Here is a 20,375-nt window from a genome sequence, read left to right as displayed (position 1 = left end):
TGCAATTGTACACTTTAAAAGGCTGAATTTTATAGTGTGTGAATTATATCGCAATAAAGCCATTGTTTCTAAAATGTACTCAGAGTACTTGTTGGCACAGAGTAAGTACTATGTTTCCAAATAGTCACTGCCCTCTCCCTGGGATGTCTTAGCATGTGACTTACCTTAGCCAATGAAATGTGCCTCTGGCCGTGCGTGGTGGCTCATGCCTGTAATTCCAGCACTTTGGAAGGCCGAGACGGGTGGATCACGAGGTCAGGAGTTCGAGACCAGCCTGGCCAACATAGTTAAACCCTGTCTCTACTAAAAATACACACACACACACAAATTAGCCGCGCATGGTGATGCACTCCTACAGTCCCAGCTACTCGAGAGGCTGAGGCAGGAAAATCGCTTGAACCCAGGAGGCAGAGGTTGCAATGAGCTGAGATCGCGCTACTGCACTTCAGCCTGGGAGACAGAGTGAGACTCCAGCTCAAAAAAAAAAAAGAAATGTGCCTCAAAATGATGTATATCACATCCAGGGAGAAGCTTTGGGAACGAGCATGTGGTTCACTGTATCCCTTTGCCCTCTGCCACAACACTCAGCAATGTTCAAAATAGAAGTAGCATCATCAGCCTGGGTCCTAGAGTAAAAACAGCATAGAGCAGAGCCACAGCCAGCATTTGATGGACACACAGCATGAGTGAGAACTGATGTAAACCACTGAGATTTCAGAGTATTTGTTAACACAGTAAAATCCAGCCTATCCTGACTAATGCAGGATATTACTGTATAATAATAACTACTATTATCATTACCACTACTAGCAATCAGAAAGTAGAGACTTGTGCAATCACCTCAAACAATACTTCCAATGTGCCACACATGGCAAACATGTGGAGATACCATGTGGACAGAGGACACAGGTGAGAAGTCAAGTCAGAAGGAACATTCACATCAATAACTCCTTACCAAGCAGGCTGTACTGGTTCTGGGGAATTCAGAGATGCCATGCACAATCTTTCTCAGGGAACTCAGCTAACAACAGCAGCTGCTGTTGATTGAACACTTACTATGTGCCAAACCCTTTAGGCTCCAGTACACGCATTGTCTCCAGTCTCACCAAAGAGCAGTTTGGTGATGAACAAGAAACGTCTCCAATTTTCACCCACAAATAAACAATTCTATTTTAGAGAAATTAGTGAAGCAAATGAAAGGTTGTGGGATCCGTTTAAAATAGCTGCAGAGTGTCAGCGGCTGTGAGCCAGACCAAACAGCACACCTTCCCACACACCCTACTTGGGCCTGTGATTACTCAAATCCCAGCACTGGCCTGGGGAGCTGCCCACCAGGAACATCCCTCCACAGCACAACTAGAAGGCAGCTTGCCAGAAAAGGGCAGAGCTGGACCTGCCTTCAGCCTCTGAATGGACTAAGAGTTAACAAGTGGAAATGCATGAAATTGTTCTTTAAAAATTTGTGCTTAACATCATGACTCCCATGCTTTGGTTTTCTACCACTTCACCCAGCAGTTTGCTTTTGTAGTTCTGGCACGAATTCAGCCGGGCCGAGGGAGCTGGGAGAGGGAAATGGCTCACGGACTCCTGGGAAGCTGAAGCTTGACCTTAAGAGTATTTGGTGGTTAGGAGGCTGCAGAGACAAATATTCATTCATGTGCTAAACATTTTAAAACTCTCTCTTTGTAAATGGAGCATGGTTAGTCTAATTCTGCACTCCAGTGACAGGCACAAGGACAGATGCTGGACCTTGAGACATACAAAAGTGACAAAGCAGGCTGATGAATAAGATGTCATCTCTTCTACCCACGACGAAGTCATCCTGGTTGAGGTTAGGCAGGGACACACAAAATTGTGCCTTGAATGTAGAAGTACAGCAAGCACCAACGGGGTGTATCTGTTCCTGTCCTGGGACAGGAAGGGCATAGGTGACACCAGAGACTAGGAAAGGCTCTGCTGGAGGGGAAGAGCCCCTTGGTGGGGGGAAGAGACAAGGCTTGACTGGTTTGCTGTGGAGGGGGTGGTGTGCAATGGCTGCCGTCCCGCCCTCTGAGGCAGAGGCAGGGAACAGTTAGGAGCTCCCAGGTGCATCTCAACTGCCACAGCATCTCAGCCTTGGAGTCTCTCATGTGTACAGTATGCATTTCCTTTAAAAAAAAATCAGAGAAACAACATCTTTAAAGCCAACCAGTTTCTTTCCACCTGACCCTGCTTTCTCCTGTAACTGAGGACAGCCTCAGAGAAGACGCTATGCGGTCTCTGAAAAGGTGGCCAACCGTAGGCAACAGGGGAGTGAGGACACAGCAGCCTTCTGATCTCACCGTGGACACATTAGTGAACTGAGAGTCAGTTCAGGAGGAGTTAAAAAGTTCTCTGGGCCTGGTTTAAGATGCTCCATTTTCAGACATTCTTGGTAAAATCTGGAGTGCAGGAGAGATGCAGCTATAGACCCAGTTAGGTGACATCAGCAGGTCACCTCTGAGCAGGTCATAGGGTAGGAGAGAATGGGGCGTGGCACATAAAGGTTGTGGCAGGGTCACGGGCACCATCCTGTACACAGGGTGGGGAATGGGCAGGGAGGGGGTAGGGACGCAAAATAAGCCCCTCCCCCAAGTTGAAGGTAACCTCTGAATTCCCACGGCAGTGCTTCTGTTCTCCTATATCTCTTGCCCCATGCATGAGGGTAGGAGTTGGTCTGGTTCATCTTTGCTTCCTCAACAGTGACTGATCTGTGCCTTGTGCCAAAGCAATATTGTGTAATTAGAGGACTCTGGAGCTAGGCTGGCTGCATTGGAATCCTGGACTTTCTACTGATATTTGTATTTCACAGATGTTGTTTATCTCGTTTCAATAATGAAGACATTGAGGTAAAATGACTTCTTCAGTTATTCATGCATTCAATCAACAAATATTTATTGAGAGCCAAGGCACTGCTGGGATAGAGATAAAAATCTCTGCACTCATAAAGCTTGCATTCTGGTGTGGAGATAAACAATAAACCAACAAATATGTAAAATGGGTAGGATGTCAGACTGTAATCACTGCTATGGAGAAAAGTAAAGCTAGGAAGAGGCTTTTTCAATGGAAGGATCAGAAAAGGCCTCCTGTGCAGGTTGAGCAGAGACCTGGTGGAGGTGGGGAGCTGCCTTGTGGTATTTAGCTGAGCATCCTAGGAATGGCAGGGTCCTGATGGGAGTCTGGTGTGTCCATGGATCAGCAAGGAGGTCATAACTTTTTGTTATTTGTCCAGGATTAATCAATACAAAGCTTGAGTCCCAGTCTAGTGCTCTAGTGTTAGAATTTTACGCCTAAACATTTTCTTATTTCATGGGCGCTGCAAATTTTATAACCGCAGGTTTTACTTTTTTTCCTTCTAAATATCTTTATTTGAATATCTTTAGTAAATAAGTTGACTTTAAGTTCTTTATTTCTTTTGAGATGGGGTCTTGCTATGTTGCTCAGGCTGGTCTTGAACTCCTGGGCTCAAGTGATCCTCCTGTCTTGGCCTCCCAAAGTGTTGGGATTACAGGCATGAGCCACCATGCCTGGCTGATGCTAAATTCTTAACATGCCTAGTATTTTTTTTTTAATCATTTTAACCATTTTTAAATGCACAACTCAGTGGCATTAAGTACAATCAGTGTCATGCAGCCATGACCACTATCCATCTCCAAAACTTTTCCAGCATTCCAAACAAAAGTTCTGTATTCATTAAGCCGTAACTCTCTTCCCTCACCTCCATTGCTGGGTAATGTCTACTCTATTTCTGTCTCTATGAATTTGCCTGTTCTAGATATCTCATATAAGTGGAACCATACTATGTGTCTGGCTTATTTCACTTAGCATGTTTTCAAGGTTCATCTATTTTGTAGCATTATACTTTTACTTTTTTATGGCTGAATAGTATTCCATTGTATATGTAGTATATACCACATTTTACTTATCCATTCACCTGTTGGTCATATGGGTTGTTCCCACATTTTGGCTATCATGAGTAATGCTGCTGTGAACATTGATGTACAAGTGTCTGAGTTACTGCTTTGAGTATATGTCTAGAAGTGGAATTGCTGGGTTACATGGTAATTCTACAATTAACATTTTTAAAGACCACTGAACTGTTTCTCACAGAGGCTACACCATTTTCCACTCCCAGCAGCAATGTACAAGGGTTCCAGTTTTTCCACATATTTTGCCAACGGTTTTTTTTTTTTTTCTTTTGAGCTCCCGGGTTTTCACAGGGCATATTTTCGTTTTTTAAATAGCCATCCTAATAGGTGTGTAAAATGGTACCTCGCTGTGGTTCAGATACTACTTTTTTCACTTACTGGAAACAGAGTCAAATTTGTGATGCATCTTTAATAGGGGTGTGTGTATATATAATTGTGTGTGTGTGTGTGTGTGTGTATGTGTGTATATATATATGTATATATATATGTGTATATATATATGTATATATATGTGTATATATATATGTATATATATATGTATATATGTGTATATATATATGTGTGTATATATATATATATATATATATAATTTTTTTTTTAAAGAGACTGGGGCTTGCTATCTTGCCCAGACTGGTCTCCAACTCCTGGCCTCAAGGGATCCTCCCATGTCATCTTCCCCAAGTGTTGGGATTACAGCCATGAATCACGGTACCTGGCTGGTGTGTGTGTGTGTGTGTGTGTGTATAGTTTATGTTTTTGTATTTTACAAACCCTTGTGTCAAGGGCTGACTTTCAATAGATTGCAGTGAGGGAGCTGCTCTGCCATGTACAAAACCCCAAATGATGTATATATTCTTATGTTTGGCCCGAGTGGCTCTTTTTATGACCCAATTCTAAATTTATAGCAGTGGTTCTCAACTAGCAGTGATTTTCATTCTCTGTCCTTCCTGCTGGTGATATTTGCCCATGTCTGGAGACATTTTGGGTTGTCCCAACTAAAGGAGGGGGTGTTACTGGCATCTACTGGGTAGAGGCCAGGGATGCTGCAAAACATCCTACAATGTACAGGGCCTCCCAAAACAGAATTATTTGGCTACTTCCAAATGTCAGTGCCAAAGTGGAGACTCCCTGGATTATATAGCTTGTCATATTTCAGGTATCTACGAAACGTACCTTAATTCCTGTTGGGAATAAAGCAGAATATATAGTAAGCTCTTGCTTGTGAACTAAATGACATTAACATTGTGATAAAGATGCAGAAGGTATAACTTTCCTTTTATGAGAGTAGCTATATGTGTACTCAAATTATATATAATTGAACGTATTTATTGAATTAGTTGCTAATTAATAACCTAAAGTACAATGTGAGATGAAAATACTGCTATTGATATTTCCAAAAAATTACCATGTTCCTGAAGGAAACAAACCTAGACATCTTTCACTAAAGATGGTCTTTCATTAAATTAAAAAATATTTACTGGGCCGGGCGTGGTGGCTCACGACTGAAATCCCAGCACTTTGGGAGGCCGAGGCGGGCGGATCACCTGAGGTCGGGAGTTCGAGACCAGCCTGACCAACATGGAGAAACTCCGTCTCTACTAAAAATACAAAATTGCCGGGTGTGGTGGCGCATGCTTGTAATCCCAGCTACTCAGGAGGCTGAGGCAGGAGAATCACTTGAACCCGGGAGGAGGCTGCAGTGAGCCGAGATCTTGCCATTGCACCCCAGCCTGGGCAACATGAGCGAAACTCCATCTCAAAAAAAAAAAAAAAAAAAAAAAATTTACTGAATGCAATCACGTGCCAGATTCTCTGTTTAGCACTAAAAATATGTGGGTGGACCAGGTGGATGTAGTCCCTGCACCTTCGGAGCACAAACCTTGCTAATGAACGTTTCACATCAGGCCAACCTTTTTAATTTTTTTTTTTGACATGGAGTCTTGCTCTGTCGCCCAGGCTGGAGTGCAGTAGTGTGATCACGGCTCACTGCAACCTCCACCTCCTGGGTTCAAGCGATTCTTCTGCGTCAGCCTCCTGAGTAGCTGTGACTACAGGCATGCACCACCACACCTGGCTAATTTTTGTATTTTTAGTAGAGTCAGGGTTTCACCATGTTGGCCAGGCTGTTCTCGAACTTCTGAGCTTAAGTGATCTGCCCGCCTCGGCCTCCGAAAGTACTGGGATTACAGGTGTGAGCCACCGCACCCCACCCATTTGTTAACAGTGTTTTGATGCCCCTCCTCTTTTAAAGTTGAAAAGCTGAAGGAAACAGAAATTCTTATAAAATGGAAAACTTTAATTGTTTAAAGAAAAGGCACAAGTAAACATTTCAGGTTATCATACAATGTTACAATAAAAAATTCCAATAGTAAAATGAAACACATTATAACTTTGCTTCTTGGTAGTATACTGAATGTATTATTCTATCATCTCCTCTTTGGAGTAAAAAGAAGGGATAGGCAGATCAATGGATGTGATGTAAAAACTTGGATCATAAATAGCATCCACTATACCTTTAACCAGAAATTAAACTTCAGTAGAATTAATTTTTAAAACTTAGTTTTGTTAATAATAGAGCAGCAGTAACTTTCAAGCTAAAACTCATTGTTTTAGTAAGTAAATAACTGATTTCATGAAATGTTCACTGTCAATGTCTGGTATGTTAATATACATTAATCAAGCTGGTCATGAAACAGTTTTACCAAAATATAATTCATATACTTATTTTACTTTAAACCTGAATATTACAGTACATTATATAAAAGATAAATGAGAATAAGGAACTAAATTATTTCTTACGATGTCAGAAATAATATACTTAAAAAGGTGTAGACCTTATTTTCAATCAAAGGCACTATCTGGAGAGTTAACAAGCTGCATCATGTTCAGAGTTGAGAAAAAGTTTTTCTCCTTCCCAAATAACTGGCTGATTAGTAGAAACCTGACATCTCAGCAAACACTGAATACCTAGTATCTAGCCAAAAAACAAACAAACAAACAAACAAACAAACGAACAAAACAAAAAAGACGGTGGGGGTAGAAATTGTGTAAAATTACATCTTTGATTTCTTTTCCCAGGATTTCTTTTTTTTTTTTTTAAAGAGACAGGGTCTTGCCATGGTGCCCAGGTTGGAGTGCAGTGGTTATTCTTTCACAGGTGTGATCATTACACACTACAGCCCCAAACTCCTGTACTCTAGTGATCCTCCTGCCTCAGCCTCTTGAGTAGGTGGGACTATAGGAGTGTGCCAATTTCTAAAAAGGCTGTTGAAGTGTTTTCTTGATCTAAAAGTGTCTGTTTCATTAACTCAATGCAATTTCCATTTTATTCACATCACTTGTATCCTCTACTCTCAGCTTGTCAACCCAGGATGGCAATGACACCAGGAAGGTAACTGTCCCAAGGGAGCAAGCTTTCTTATTATGAGTCATTTCATTCACTTTTCTCCCCTGAATATACTCAACTCTAAGTGTTTAACTTAATAACATTCAAATATCACAAAATGTCAGTAATTAAATAAAATTCATCAAGAGAACATTGTTCAATGCTTCAAAGTCTTGAACAACATACTTACATTAATTTGAATGAAAAGGAGTCAAACCAGGGCATAATATCCTATTGCATCCTAAAGGCCTGGGAGATTTTAAACTCTTCTAAGGTGTATTTGAATCAGATCTTCAAAGAAAAGAGTGTTATTTCTAGTTTTTTGTTGTCCAAATTACAAGAGTTTCAACGGATTAAGGTTTCCTTACCATGATTCTTTTAACACCTAATTCCTAATCAGAAATGGTACTTAAGAATATCAACGTTTAGAAGTCAAACATGATTCTAGAAAATTTCTTATCTTAAAGTCAAACTATAACCTTTACTCAATAAAGCATACTCTTAAAGGTCTGTGATGCATGCTTTAAAGAACAGTGATGGGATTCTGGAGTTCTTTCCTTTCTTTCTCCTTCTCCAAAGATACAGATATCTTTCTACAGTTTTCTATGGAATAAGAGACTTCATCATATAAAATGGCTGGCATGTTTTCCCTTTTGAATAGTTCTGACTATAAGATCCACCATGAAATTTTACGTTTCCAAATCATAAGCTTAATAGCAAAAGCAAACAATTTGACCTACCACTGAGCTAAATTGAAGAAAAACCTGCATTTTAGAGTATCTGTTATCAAGGGTTAGCAAACTTTTTCTGTAAAGGATCAGATAAATATTTTAGGCTACCTGGGCCATATGGTCTCCCTTGCAATGACTCAACTCTGCTACTGTAGCACAAAGCAGCCATACGCAATATTTAAAAGGGTGAGCATGGGTGTGCCCCAATAAAACTTTACTTATGGACACTGCAATTTGAATTTCATATAATTTTCATGTGACACAAAATATCAGTCTTTGGAATTTTTTCCCCAACTATTTAAAAAAGTAAAAACTGGCAGCTGACTGCAATAGCTTGTAGGCTGCACTTTGCTGACCCCTGGTCCAGATCATTCAGATTTCTTGATGTGAGGGTCAAAGCAATAATGTGGCCATGCATCATCTCACTTCACTTGGACATTGATAGCTTTCTGGGCTGATAGTATAGAACTCCGAACAAAAATCCCCAAAGCACAAGACAATCCTACGAGTAAGTAGTATCTACACTCACAGACTGTGTAGAGCTTGTAAGTGTTGATACTCATCTATCTATCTGTATATATATTCAGGAAACATTTAAATCAAATTCATTTAAATTACGTTGTCAAAAAAGCAGGGAATTGCCAGGTGTGGTGGCTTACGTCTAGTAATCCCAGCACTTTGGGAGGTCAAAGCGGGTGGATCACCTGAGGTCAGAAGTTTGAGATCAGCCTGGCCAACATAGCGAAACCCCATCTCTACTAAAAATACAAAAATTAGCCAGTTGTGGTGGCGTGCACCTGTAGTCCCAGCTACTTGGGAGCTGAGGCAGGAGAATCGCTTGAACTCGGGAGGTGGAGGTTGCAGTGAGCCAAGATCGTACCACCGCACTGTCCAGCCTGGGTTACAGAGACTTCATCTCAAAAAACAAAAATAAAAACAAAACAAAGCAGAGAATTGAGAAATTCTTCAGCTGAACCCTTTCAAAAGCTTTGGTGTTAGGGAGATCTAGGTTAAAATCTTGGCTCTTGCTGGGAGCAGTAGCTCGCACCTGTAATCCCCACACTTTGGGAGGCTGAGGCAGGAGGACCACTTGAGGCCAGGAGTTCAAGACCAGCCTGGACAACACAGTGAGACACCTGTCTCTATATTAAAAAAAATCTTGGCTCTGCTACTTACTAGCTTGTAACCACAGATAAGTTATTTAACCACCAGAATTTAGCCTGGTGTTAAGGACAGACACGCAGGGGTATGTTTTCAATTTCATTTCTCAGGCAAGCAAATAGCTACAAAAACCTTGCTGGAAAGCAAGGTAGTCCACAACGTACCTGAAGGCTTAACTCCTAGTTTTTGACAGAAAACTACTTTTATCTCTTCTACTCTATTTCATAATTTTTTTTTTGCCGCACGCAACATACTGTGCAAAACTGTGCCTCCATACATACTGAATTCTACTTTTCTCTTCCAAGGCTTTTTCCATAGGTTAACAAAATGTTTTTTTTTTTTTTTCATAGGCTAACAAAAATGAGAGTAGAAAGTACCCAGTCAACATATTCATGTCGTCTTTCCATAGTGCAAGTATAATTTGGGTGTTTTCTCTAACTTATCAGTGACAGGCATCCTGTTTTCTAGGAAATAATATCTAAATGATATAGGAAAAACTGGTAGGAAAGGATTCTTATGGCTTTATCTATAGAACAAAAACTAGAGATTCTGAAGATCATGTTAATAGATTATTTGTAGATATAATTGCTATGTTTCTTGGACCTTAGCCCATTGCTTAAATTATATTCAGTAGAATATTAGCACTAACTAATATGTGCTATAACCTCTTCAGTCATGAAAAATTTAGTAGTTACATACACATGAAATAAAAGATTCCACCAACAGTGTTTTTGAACAGGCATCAGTTATGAATCTGCTAGTATTGAATGCTAAGCAAAATACTAAAGCTCTTAAAACATTAGTGTTTTATTTTTAACTTTTAACCTATTATTTACAGAAGTCCTGTTAGATGCTGAAAGCAGTCATTTTGCAACATGTATGTTCTTCATATAAAATGATGTTCAATGTTAGGTGGTACAGATTTATAAATATGTACAAACAAAAACAGTATGTCTGTAGTTAACCTACTACTCTAGTAACCAACACATGGAAGCATCATATGCACATAAAAGTTAAACATTAAAATAAAACTTAAAACTCTCAAAACAGATAATCATGAATTTGTGTTTATAAAATTATATAGAATAAAGGCTTTGTGTGTGGGGACTTTCAGTGGCCCACCAATAATTTTCATGAAAAAATAAAAATAGAAAAAAAAAAACCTCCCAGACACAAACAGACAAGGTAGGCTGGGTGCAGTGGCTCACACCTGTAATCCCAGCACTTTGGGAGGCTGAGGCGGGTGGATCACTTGAGGTTAGGAGTTCGAGACCAGCCCAGCCAACATGGTGAAACCCCATATCTACTAAAAATACAAAAAATTAGCCAGGCGTGGTGGTGCGCACATATAGTCCCAGGTACTCGGGAGGCTGAGGCAGGAAAATTGCTTGAACCTGGGAGGCGGAGGTTGCAGTGAGCTAAGATCACACCACAGCACTCCAGCCTGGGTGACAGACTGAATCTCTGTCTTAAAAAAAAAAACAACAATAAAAAAAACAAAACACAAGGTAAATCAGATGTATGTCTTGGTCAAATGTCTGTAGACAGCCACCTTGACAACAAATTGATAAACATAAATACACAATTTGCTCACTGAGCATAAAATATTGCACAAGAGCAGTTTTGTCTGAAGAAAATTCAATTTTCCATAGTTTTGAACTTCAGAATGGTTCCCACATATAGATATAGTTGCATTTTCTAAACAAGAAACATTAATATTCAGTAATACTGTTAGAACCTTGTTTTACACATTAACCATATACCAGTCTACTTTATGGCAATGGTAAATCAGTGGTAAAGATTTGGCAAAGATAAAAAGGCAGATAAGACTGTAAAATATATATATATATATATGTGTGTACATATGAAACAAATCATTTCCAAAAAGCCCTAATCATATGATAACTGATCCCTTAAATAAATCCATAGTCTAGGTCACAGTGATGGTCAGACAGTGGTTGAATACGACTCTCTTCTTCTCGGGGGCCGCTCCTTTTGAACCACTTGGTTGCTCTCTCTGGTCTCCAGCACACTGTCTTCTGTTTCGCTCTCACTACCATCTGCCACTGCGGGGTCCAAAGACACTGAGCCAGATTTTCCGTGCAAAGGAAAACCAATACCAGTTTCCTGTAAGGAATTATCTATAAAATCTTCATCGGAGGAATGGAATGATTCATCATCTCCTATTAAATGGTTGACAATGTGGATTCCATCAAAAGGAGGTTGGCCTGAGAAGCCCCTCTGGCCTTTTAGGCACCTGAGCTGTTAAAACAAAATCCAAGTTAATATAGTCAAATGGGGGAAACACACACACGCCAAAAAGCAAACATTCCATGTTTAAGGAAGAAGGTGCCTTATTATTTTTCTATTTACAGGTATAATCATAGTTACTAATTTTTGAGTGCCTTCTATGTGTTATATAATGGGCTTATAATTATTTTTATTTTATTTTTTTTGAGACAGGTCTCAGTCTCACTTTGTGCAGTGGTGCGATCTCGGCTCACTGCAACCTCCGCCTCCCAGGCTTAAGCGATTCTCCCACTTCAGCCTCCTGAGTAGCTGGGACTACAGGCGTGTGTCACCATGCCTGGCTAATTTTTTTGTATTTTTTGTAGACACGGGGTTTCACCATGTTGCCCAGGCTGGTCTCAAACTCCTGGGCTCAAGCAATCTGCCTGCCTCAGTCTCCCAAAGTGTTGGGATTACAGGTGTGAGCCACCACACCTGGCCTGTAACTTACTTTAATTGAATAATAACAACCGTCCTATGTGATAGATTTTAGTATTTACTTTTCTCATTCTACAGATTAGGAAATGGAGACTCAGGAAGAGTAACTTGCTAAGGACATATATAGCTAGTAGCAAAGTTTAGATTCAAACTAAATCTTCATTATACTAGAGATAATATAATGGACTCCATGTACCCATCACCTAATTTCAACAAGTAACACCCATCATGGACAATCTTTTTACATTACACACCTCTTGTTCCTGGATAATTTTGAGGTAAACCCCAGACATCCTATCAGTTTATCTGTAAATATTTTGCTGGTATTTCTAGAAGGTATGAACTTAAAAACCATACTATCACACACACTATCTTGAGAGAATGTCTCCATAGTTCTGTAAATGATGAAAATGATTTATAAATCATTAAAACTTTGCTAAGAGTCTCCATCCTGTTATAATAGCCCAAAGGCCAGCATATCACCGTCACTTACTGTGGGAGAGGAATGCTGCTTCCCACTCATGAGGTTTCCTTCTGCATGGGGGGAGTGCCAGTCCGGTATAACATTTCTGCCTTCTCTCCCCAACTCCCCCTGGGGAGAAGGTGAGGCTTCTCTTAGTGGGGAGGAGGAGAGAGGAATGGTATGCCTCACTCATCTCTTTTCCCTTTCTTCCCATCTTTTAGAATGAGGCTCTAGTCCTCAATCCCTGGAGTTTTATAGTACAAGACCCTCACATAAGGAGGCTTAAGGAGGTCAAAAGCTACCTGTTACTGGGTGGGCAAGTCTGACTAATTCTAGAGTTTAGTATTGAAAAAATTGTGCCACATTTAAATCTAAACCACATTTTCCAAAACCAGTTTTATCAGAATTAAAACTGATTTATTTTCATCATCTGCCACTTCTTTGCTCAAGTTTCCTCAAACTCCCAAATCCACAACCATGATAGTACCAGTTCTACTCACATACAATTAAGTCATCAGCTCTGCCCTCAAGAGTTTATGTTTTAAAGTTTGATTTTGACATTCTGTCACTTATTTCATTTCTCTCATGCACCATGAGTTTTCTCCTACAATAAAGTGGAAGAGTAAAAAACCAAAACCAAAAACAAGAATTAGCTACCAAATATCTACTCTGACTATTAAGAATCTTGCTAAAATATGCTCCACGTCTCCTACCCTCATCCTTGTTTCTCAGGGACAAACTCCTAGTCACAACCTTTCAATTCTTTAGATAAAGGCAATGTGAAATATTCAGGAAATATTACATACACTTTCAAAACTAACGGTCCTGAGAATAAAGACATTACAGCCTCACCATAATACCTCCCAGCTTTCCTGAAAGACTTCCAGGAAGAAGTGAAGAAACCTCAGCACTTCCCTGCTTGTATATGACAACAAGAATCAGCAGGGATGCAGGGACTCAGAACAATGATGTCTGGCCCAAGCAGACCTTCAACTATATTCCTGTGCCCTAGACCAAGTGGACAAATTTATAGTGAGGTACAACGTAATTTAAATAATACCATTCTCCTTGGCAGAACAGAGGGATCTATACTTGGAATTGAATCTTTAGGAAAAGGGCATATAGCACCACAAAGGCCTCCTCAAGGTTATGATACCCACTGCATTGTTACAACTGCCACGTTCTGATGCAACATCCTATCGCCATATTGCAACACACAATTTATAGCTCCAAGTGTTAAATTAAGTCAGTTAATCTCTTCCTTTCTCTTTTTCCCCCAGACCTTTTTGAAGAAATCATATGGAACATGTGTCTTCCTTCTTCCTGGCTGTTATAAAGGAGGAGTATGGCAGAAGAACCACAACTTCCCAACTGTTTGGAAAGCTGCAGCTTTCCTTTGCTCTAACAAAATTTATTGCAATTAAAACACTGCAGCCTCATCATCAGATGTAATTATAGAAAATTAACTATAGGTTGAAGGGTCATTTCCTCAACATCAAAGGAATCTCATTGAGAGCTGTTAATATGGAATAGCAAACGTAAAGGAATTTATTGGTGGAGAGAAAAAATGGTGAAGGTAAGCGACTATCTGGTAAAACTGAAGCTATCCCTTGGTTATCTGTCCCTTAGACTTAGGTGTGTGCACACTGGATCTGATGAGGGAGGAGTCCTGTACTAGGTCTGGAAGTGGGCATTTGGGGAAGGAATTCCAGGGTACTGACTACCCAGAATATGTTCTAGAAGGGGCTGCATGAACTTCAGGTAGACATGTCTTCTGGGAGTCCTCATCCTGTGGAAAGGGGTTTGGCTAGAAGAAAGCCACAGCTGGGCCCTCTAAAGTGCAGTCCTGGCTATCTGATCTAAATGGTATACTGCTTATCCTTATTACCAGACTTTCAGGGGCAAACTATATTTAAGCAACAACAAAAAGCAGGCAGACAATCAACCTTTCCAACTCTCCCTTTCCTCCAAAAAAAAAAGAAAAAAATCCTTATGGGTATTATCAGTAGCAAACTGAGATTAGCATATTTCAAAATGTAATCCACTAGTCATCTGCATAAGAACTGAGGATCTCTGTCAAAAACGTAGAATCCCTCTTGAGATCCAAGGATTTTGAATCCTTTTGAAAAGTGAAATCCCAGAATATACATTTTTTACACGCATCTCAGGAAATTTTGAAATATGGTTGGATCTCTGTATCAGTGGGACCCACATTCATGGATTCAAACAATTGTGGGTCCAAAATAATTAGGAGAAAAAAGGATGGTTTCCTCTATACTGAACATGTACCGACTCTTTTCTTGTCATCATCACCTAAACAATACAGTATAACAACTATTTACATTGGATTAGGTGCTAAAAGTAATCTAGAGATGACTCAAAGTATATGGGAGGATGTCTGTAGGTTATATGCAAACACTACATCATTTTACATACAGAACTTGAGCATCCATGGATTTTGGTATCCATAGGGATCCTGAAACCAATCCCCCATAGATACCAAGGGATGACAGTGCTCTAAACTCTCAGAATCACCGTGGTAGACCCTCTGGTTCAAATAAAATGGGGCTGAGACAGAAAAAAGTTGATTTAGCTGAAATGGAACTCTTAATTATTTAGGACAAAAGTGCTTCTGAACTATGAACATCTGACTAGTGTCTGGTATGTAGAAATGGATGCGATCTTTCCAGTAGTACAACCAAGCTGTTCCGGGCCAATTCTACCACCTGATGGTTGACACAAGGAAAACTGTTTAAATGAACTTTTTCTGCAACTTTCTTCTTGTGGTATAGAGGTAGGGGCTAAAGACCTATATGGTTAAAAAGCCTGAATAACTCTGATGCACATCTCAGAATAGGGACCACTACTGTAGGCAATGGCTTTTGCTTGTATTTTGGTTTTGTTTGAAATCTCTTTGGGCTTATTAGGGAATCAGGAATCTGATAAAAACTATCCACTTGAAAATTACACATACAATATTATATGCTTTTTTTTTTTTTTTTTTTTTTTTGGTCGGGGGAGACACGGTCTGGCACTGTTGCCCAGGCTGGAGTGCAGTGGTGCAAACTCAGTTCATTGCAACCTCTGCCTCCTGGGCTTGAGCAATCATCCTGCTTCAGCCTCCCAAGTAGCTGGGACTACAGGTGCATGGCACCACACCTGGAAAACTTTTGTATTTTTTGTAGAGACGGGGTTTCGCCATTGTTGCCCAGCTGGTCTTGAACTCCCGAGCTCAAGCCATCTGCCTGCCTTGGCCTCCCAAAGTGCTGGGATTACAGGTGTGAACCACCATGACTGGCAAAGCATATGCTTTTGAGGCCCATTGTCTTTCCTAATTTTTGAATACATACTACATGAGTATCTTCAAACACTGAGCAACACAAAAATTTTTTGTGAAATGCCAGTAAAAACAAAAAGTATTATATTTCCAGGTAAAATGAGACACGGGTTTTTTAAAGTCACTGAATGTGCATGGAAGTATTTTTGAGACTCACTAAGGAAATAGAGGCACCAGCACTCTCTGTAATTTTTAGTAAAAGACTCCTATCTGAGGGAATCTGGGATTCCCCCAAAAAGGATCTCAGTTTGATCACCCTACAATGAAGGTCAACAAGTCCTACCCAAGAATTCAAAACACCTGTCAGTCTTTAGTTCCCTAGTCTTGAAGTTTGAGCAGAGTCACATATTACCAGAGAATTTGAGGATAGTATCTCCGAGAAGCCGGGAAAAAACTCAGTTAAGAGAGAAGGGATGCTTTAAAAAAAAAAAAAAAAAGAGGTCTTAGACGTAAATTTCTCTTACCTGAAAGTCATGAGCTTCGAGACTGAAAAGGCCTAGCAAGTGTCCAGGACAGTGGATAAAAGTAGACCTATACCATGATACATCACAGTGAAGTTTCAGGACATTTGAAAGAAAGAAAAGGTAAAGCTTCCTGCCAAAAGCAAAAACATGTTTTATATAAAAGATTTAAGAATCAGAATGGCATCAGACTCTCCAACTGCAAAAGACAGAGCAGTGCCTTCAAAATTCTGAGAAAAAATAATGTCTACATTAAAATTTTTATAATCATCTTCAATTTTTAAAATACCCACTCAAACTATCAAATAAATGTGAGGCTAAGTAAGAGTTAAGACCTACAAGGCCTTTTTTTGTTTTGTTTTTAAAACGTCTTTTGGATCAATCATGAGATGTAGAATCTAATAAAACCTTTTTATGATTTATCTCCCATAAACCATTTTTTCAGGAAAGTAGATAATATGCTCCACCAAAATAAAGTACATCAAGGAAAAAAAGCATCTTTTGTCTTTGATGGAAGAAAGAGGAAGTCCAGTACAAAAGTATGGCAAAGGGAATCCCTAGGGTAATGAAAAATGTCCCCAAGATGACAGCTGTACAAGAGACCTAGAGGCATCCAGCCCAGACTAGAGACTGGAGCAGTCAGAAGAAAGATTTCTTCAAGAAGATGAAATTCATAGAACACCTAAATTGTTTGGATAGAGGAGATTAACACATACAAGGAGATTTCGTGACACTAGAGGAGAGTTACACATAAAAGAACACACCAAGCAAATGAAAAAACCAAGGCAATCATTTGGGCAAATGTATACCAGCAAAACACTCACATTAAGACACTATTTCCATACAACTGATGCTATTTGGCAATAAAAAGGAATGAAGTGCCGATATATGGATGAACTTCAAAAATATTAAGCTGGCCGGGTGCAGTGGCTCATGACTGTAATCCTAGCACTTTGGGAGGCTGAGGTGGGTGGATCAGCTGAGGTCAGTACTTCGAGACCAGCCTGGCCAACATGGGGAAACTCCGTCGTCTCTACTAAAAATACAAAAATTAGTTGGGTGTGGTGGTGCACGCCTGTAATACCAGCTACTTGGGAGGCTGAGGTATGAGAATTGCTTGAACCCCAGAGGCAGAGGTTGCAGTGAGCTGAGATCACGCCACTGCACTCCAGCCTGGGCAACAGAGTAAGACTCTGTCTTTAAAAAAAAAAAAAAAAAAAAGAATATGAAAGCTAAGTGAAAGACACAAGAGACAATATATTATATGATTCCATTATATGAAATGTCCAGAACAGGCAAATCTTATAGAGACAGAAAGTAGATTAGTGGCTGCCTAGGACTGGGGGAGAGAAAAGAAAGGGGGTGATCGCAAATAGGCATGCAGTTTCTTTTGGGGTGTTCTAAAAGTTGTGCATATAGTTGCAAAACTATGCAAACATGCAAAACCCATTGAATTTTACACTTAAAATATTATAATATGTAAGTTATATCTTAATAAAGCTTTTTTTTAAAGTAGAGCCAGAAAAACAAGAACATCATTTTCCAACCCCCCTCATAACACCATCTTGGAAACTTGTGAAAAATAAAATTTCCCAGGCCTGTCTTCAGTCTCCATTCCAGAAGAGAGGCCTGAGAAGAGGCATACTTAAGCACCTATAAGCTTGCTGTTCTGTTGTGAGTGACAGTTATATAATTCTAATGATGTAAATGTAAACTAATGATGTAGATCCTGTAAATTAATCTAACAAAAATCATTACATTAGTAGCATGGTGGGATAAAAAGTCTGTGGGTTCATGGTGGGGGTGAGGAGAATGAAAAAGAGATAAATCTTTCCCCGTGTAAAGATGCCAAAACTGAACACTCAAGAATTAGCGGCCAGGCATGGTGGCTCACATCTGTAATCCTAGTACTTTGGGAGGCTAAGGCGGGTGAATCACTTGAGCCTAGGAGTATGAGACTAGCCTGGGCAACAATGTGAGACCCTGTCTCTACAAAAAACACAAAAATTAGCTGGGCGTGGTGGCGTGTACCTGTAGTCCCAACTACTCAGGAAGCTGAGGTGGGAGGATTGCTTGAGCACAGGAGGTCAAGGCTGCAGTGAGCTATGATCCCACCACCACTGCATTCTAGCCTGGGTGATAGAGTGCAACCCTGTCTAAAAAAAAAAAAAAAGAAATTAGTTTGAAAATAGTGGCCTGCAAAAAGCAAGTATGAGATTGCTTCTTCTTCTTCTTTGGCCTGCAAAAAGCACGTATGAGATTGCTGCTGCTTCTTTTTTTTTTTTTTTTGAGACAGGGTCTCACTCTGTCACCCAGGCTGGAGTACAGTGGCACGATCTCAGCTCACTGCAGACTCTACCTCCCAGGCTCAGGTGATCCTCCCACCACAGCCTTCCGAGTAGCTGGGACTACAGGCGTGGGCCACCACACCTGGCTAATTTGTGTATTTTCTTTACAGACGGAGTTTCGCTATGTTGCCCAGCCTGGTCTCAAACTCTTGGGCTCATGCAATCCACCCACCTTTGCCTCTCAAAGTGGTGAGATTACAGGCGTTAAGCCACCCTGCCCAGCCAAGACTGCTTCTTTTTGTAAAAGCCTTTTAATTATTCTTTGACTTTTTAAATTATGTGTATGATAAATGTAAACATTAAAAAACTAAAACCTCCAGTTCAAAAGAAGAAATAAAATATATGCTTTATCCAAAATTCAAAGACTAACAGCTGGGTGTTGTGGCTCACGCCTGTAATCCCAGCACTTTGGGAGGCCAAGGCGGATGGATCACTTGAGGTCAGGAGTTTGAGACCAGCCTGGCCAACATGTTGAAACCCTGTCTCTACTAAAAATACAAAAATTAGCCAGGTGTGGTGGTGTGTGCCTGTGATCCCAGCTACTTGGGTAGGCTGAAGCAGGAGAATCACTTGAACCCAGAAGGCGGAGGTTGCAGTGAGCTGAGATTGCGCTACCTCACTCTAGCCTGGGCGACAAAGTGAGACTCCGTCTCAAAAAAAAAAAAAAAAAAAAAATTCAAAGACTGACATTAAATAATAATCAAATAGTGTCAAAAAATTATCAATGATTTCATGGACTTCTTTTTTTGAGGGCATTTTAAAAGCTTAACAGCATAAGAAACTACTGGAAGTTGTCAAAAAATGGTCTTCCATATAATTTTAGTTTTATTATTTACTACATAAACTATACCTCAACTAAAGGCACCTTAGAAAATAAAGCAATTCTACAACCCACAATCTGGAGATAATCCATTAACATTTTAATATAGCTTTCAAGATAATTTCTCTAACCTTATTGACTTTTCAAAAATGGATTGGTCATTACGCATGTTGTTTAATAACCTGCTTTTTCACTTAATAACATATCAAACATTTCTTGTTGTCATAATCTTTTACTGGCTGCACGGTATCTCATTTAGCAACATGTCATCATCTGCTTAACTGATTTTGTTTGGAAATTTAGCTTTCCATCTCCTCACAATAGCACTGCCATGAACTCAGTTTCTGAACTCACAGTTCTTCAGAGCCGTCTTATTCTTTCATTAAGATATATGGCCAGAAATATAAAATACAGCATGAGTTTTAACACTGAACTTTGAACACAGAACTTTGATTTCTATGTTTAAGCTGTCCTCCAGAAAGGTGGCTAAGAATTTATACCTTTGCCAGGCGTGGTGGCTCATGCCTGTAATCTCAGCACTTTGGGAGGCCAAGGCAGAAGGATCACAAGGTCAGGAGCTTGAGACCAGCCTGGCCAACATGGTGAAACCCCATCTCTACTAAAAATACAAAAATCAGCCGGGTGTGGTGGCAGGCACCTGTAATCCCAGCTACGCGGGAGGCTGAGGCAGAACTGCTTGAACCTGGGAGGCGGGGGTTCACTAGCCGAGATCACGCCACAGCACTCCAGCCTGGGTGACAGAGCAAGACTCCATCTCCAAAAAAAAAAAAAAAAAAAAAAAAAAAGAATTTACACCCTCAACAACACTGAAAAGTTCTGGTTTCCCTACAACTTTGCATCACTTTTTTGCTTTTTCATTTTTGTCAGTTAGGTAAGTAAAAAGTTTAAAACATTCATTCATTCATTTATGAGACAAGGTCTCCCACTGTCACCTAGGCTAGAGTGCAAGGACACAATCACAGCTCACCGCATCT

General features: G+C 40.1%; 1 protein-coding gene across 5 annotated transcripts in view; it reads right to left on the bottom strand.

Annotated features, from left to right (window-relative positions):
- Positions 1 to 6,222: 6,222 nt before the first annotated feature.
- The window catches only part of EVI5 (ecotropic viral integration site 5), a 285,495-nt gene continuing 271,342 nt past the window's right edge, over positions 6,223 to 20,375 (bottom strand). For 4 of the 5 annotated variants that reach the window (XM_034931223.3, XM_034931216.3, XM_055115997.2 and 1 more), the window contains one exon: positions 6,223 to 11,486. In XM_034931223.3, coding sequence (XP_034787114.3) covers positions 11,172 to 11,486 — 315 coding nt within the window. In that variant the 3' untranslated portion in view covers positions 6,223 to 11,171. Of the gene's footprint in view, positions 11,487 to 12,444; positions 12,544 to 20,375 lie in introns of all 5 variants that reach the window. The other variant, XM_063606865.1, reaches the window with a different exon arrangement.

Source organism: Pan paniscus, chromosome 1, assembly GCF_029289425.2.
Source record: "Pan paniscus chromosome 1, NHGRI_mPanPan1-v2.0_pri, whole genome shotgun sequence".
Taxonomy (NCBI): domain Eukaryota; kingdom Metazoa; phylum Chordata; class Mammalia; order Primates; family Hominidae; genus Pan; species Pan paniscus.
The sequence above is the reverse complement of the archived record's forward strand: the minus strand, read 5'-3'. Positions and strand labels throughout refer to the sequence as shown.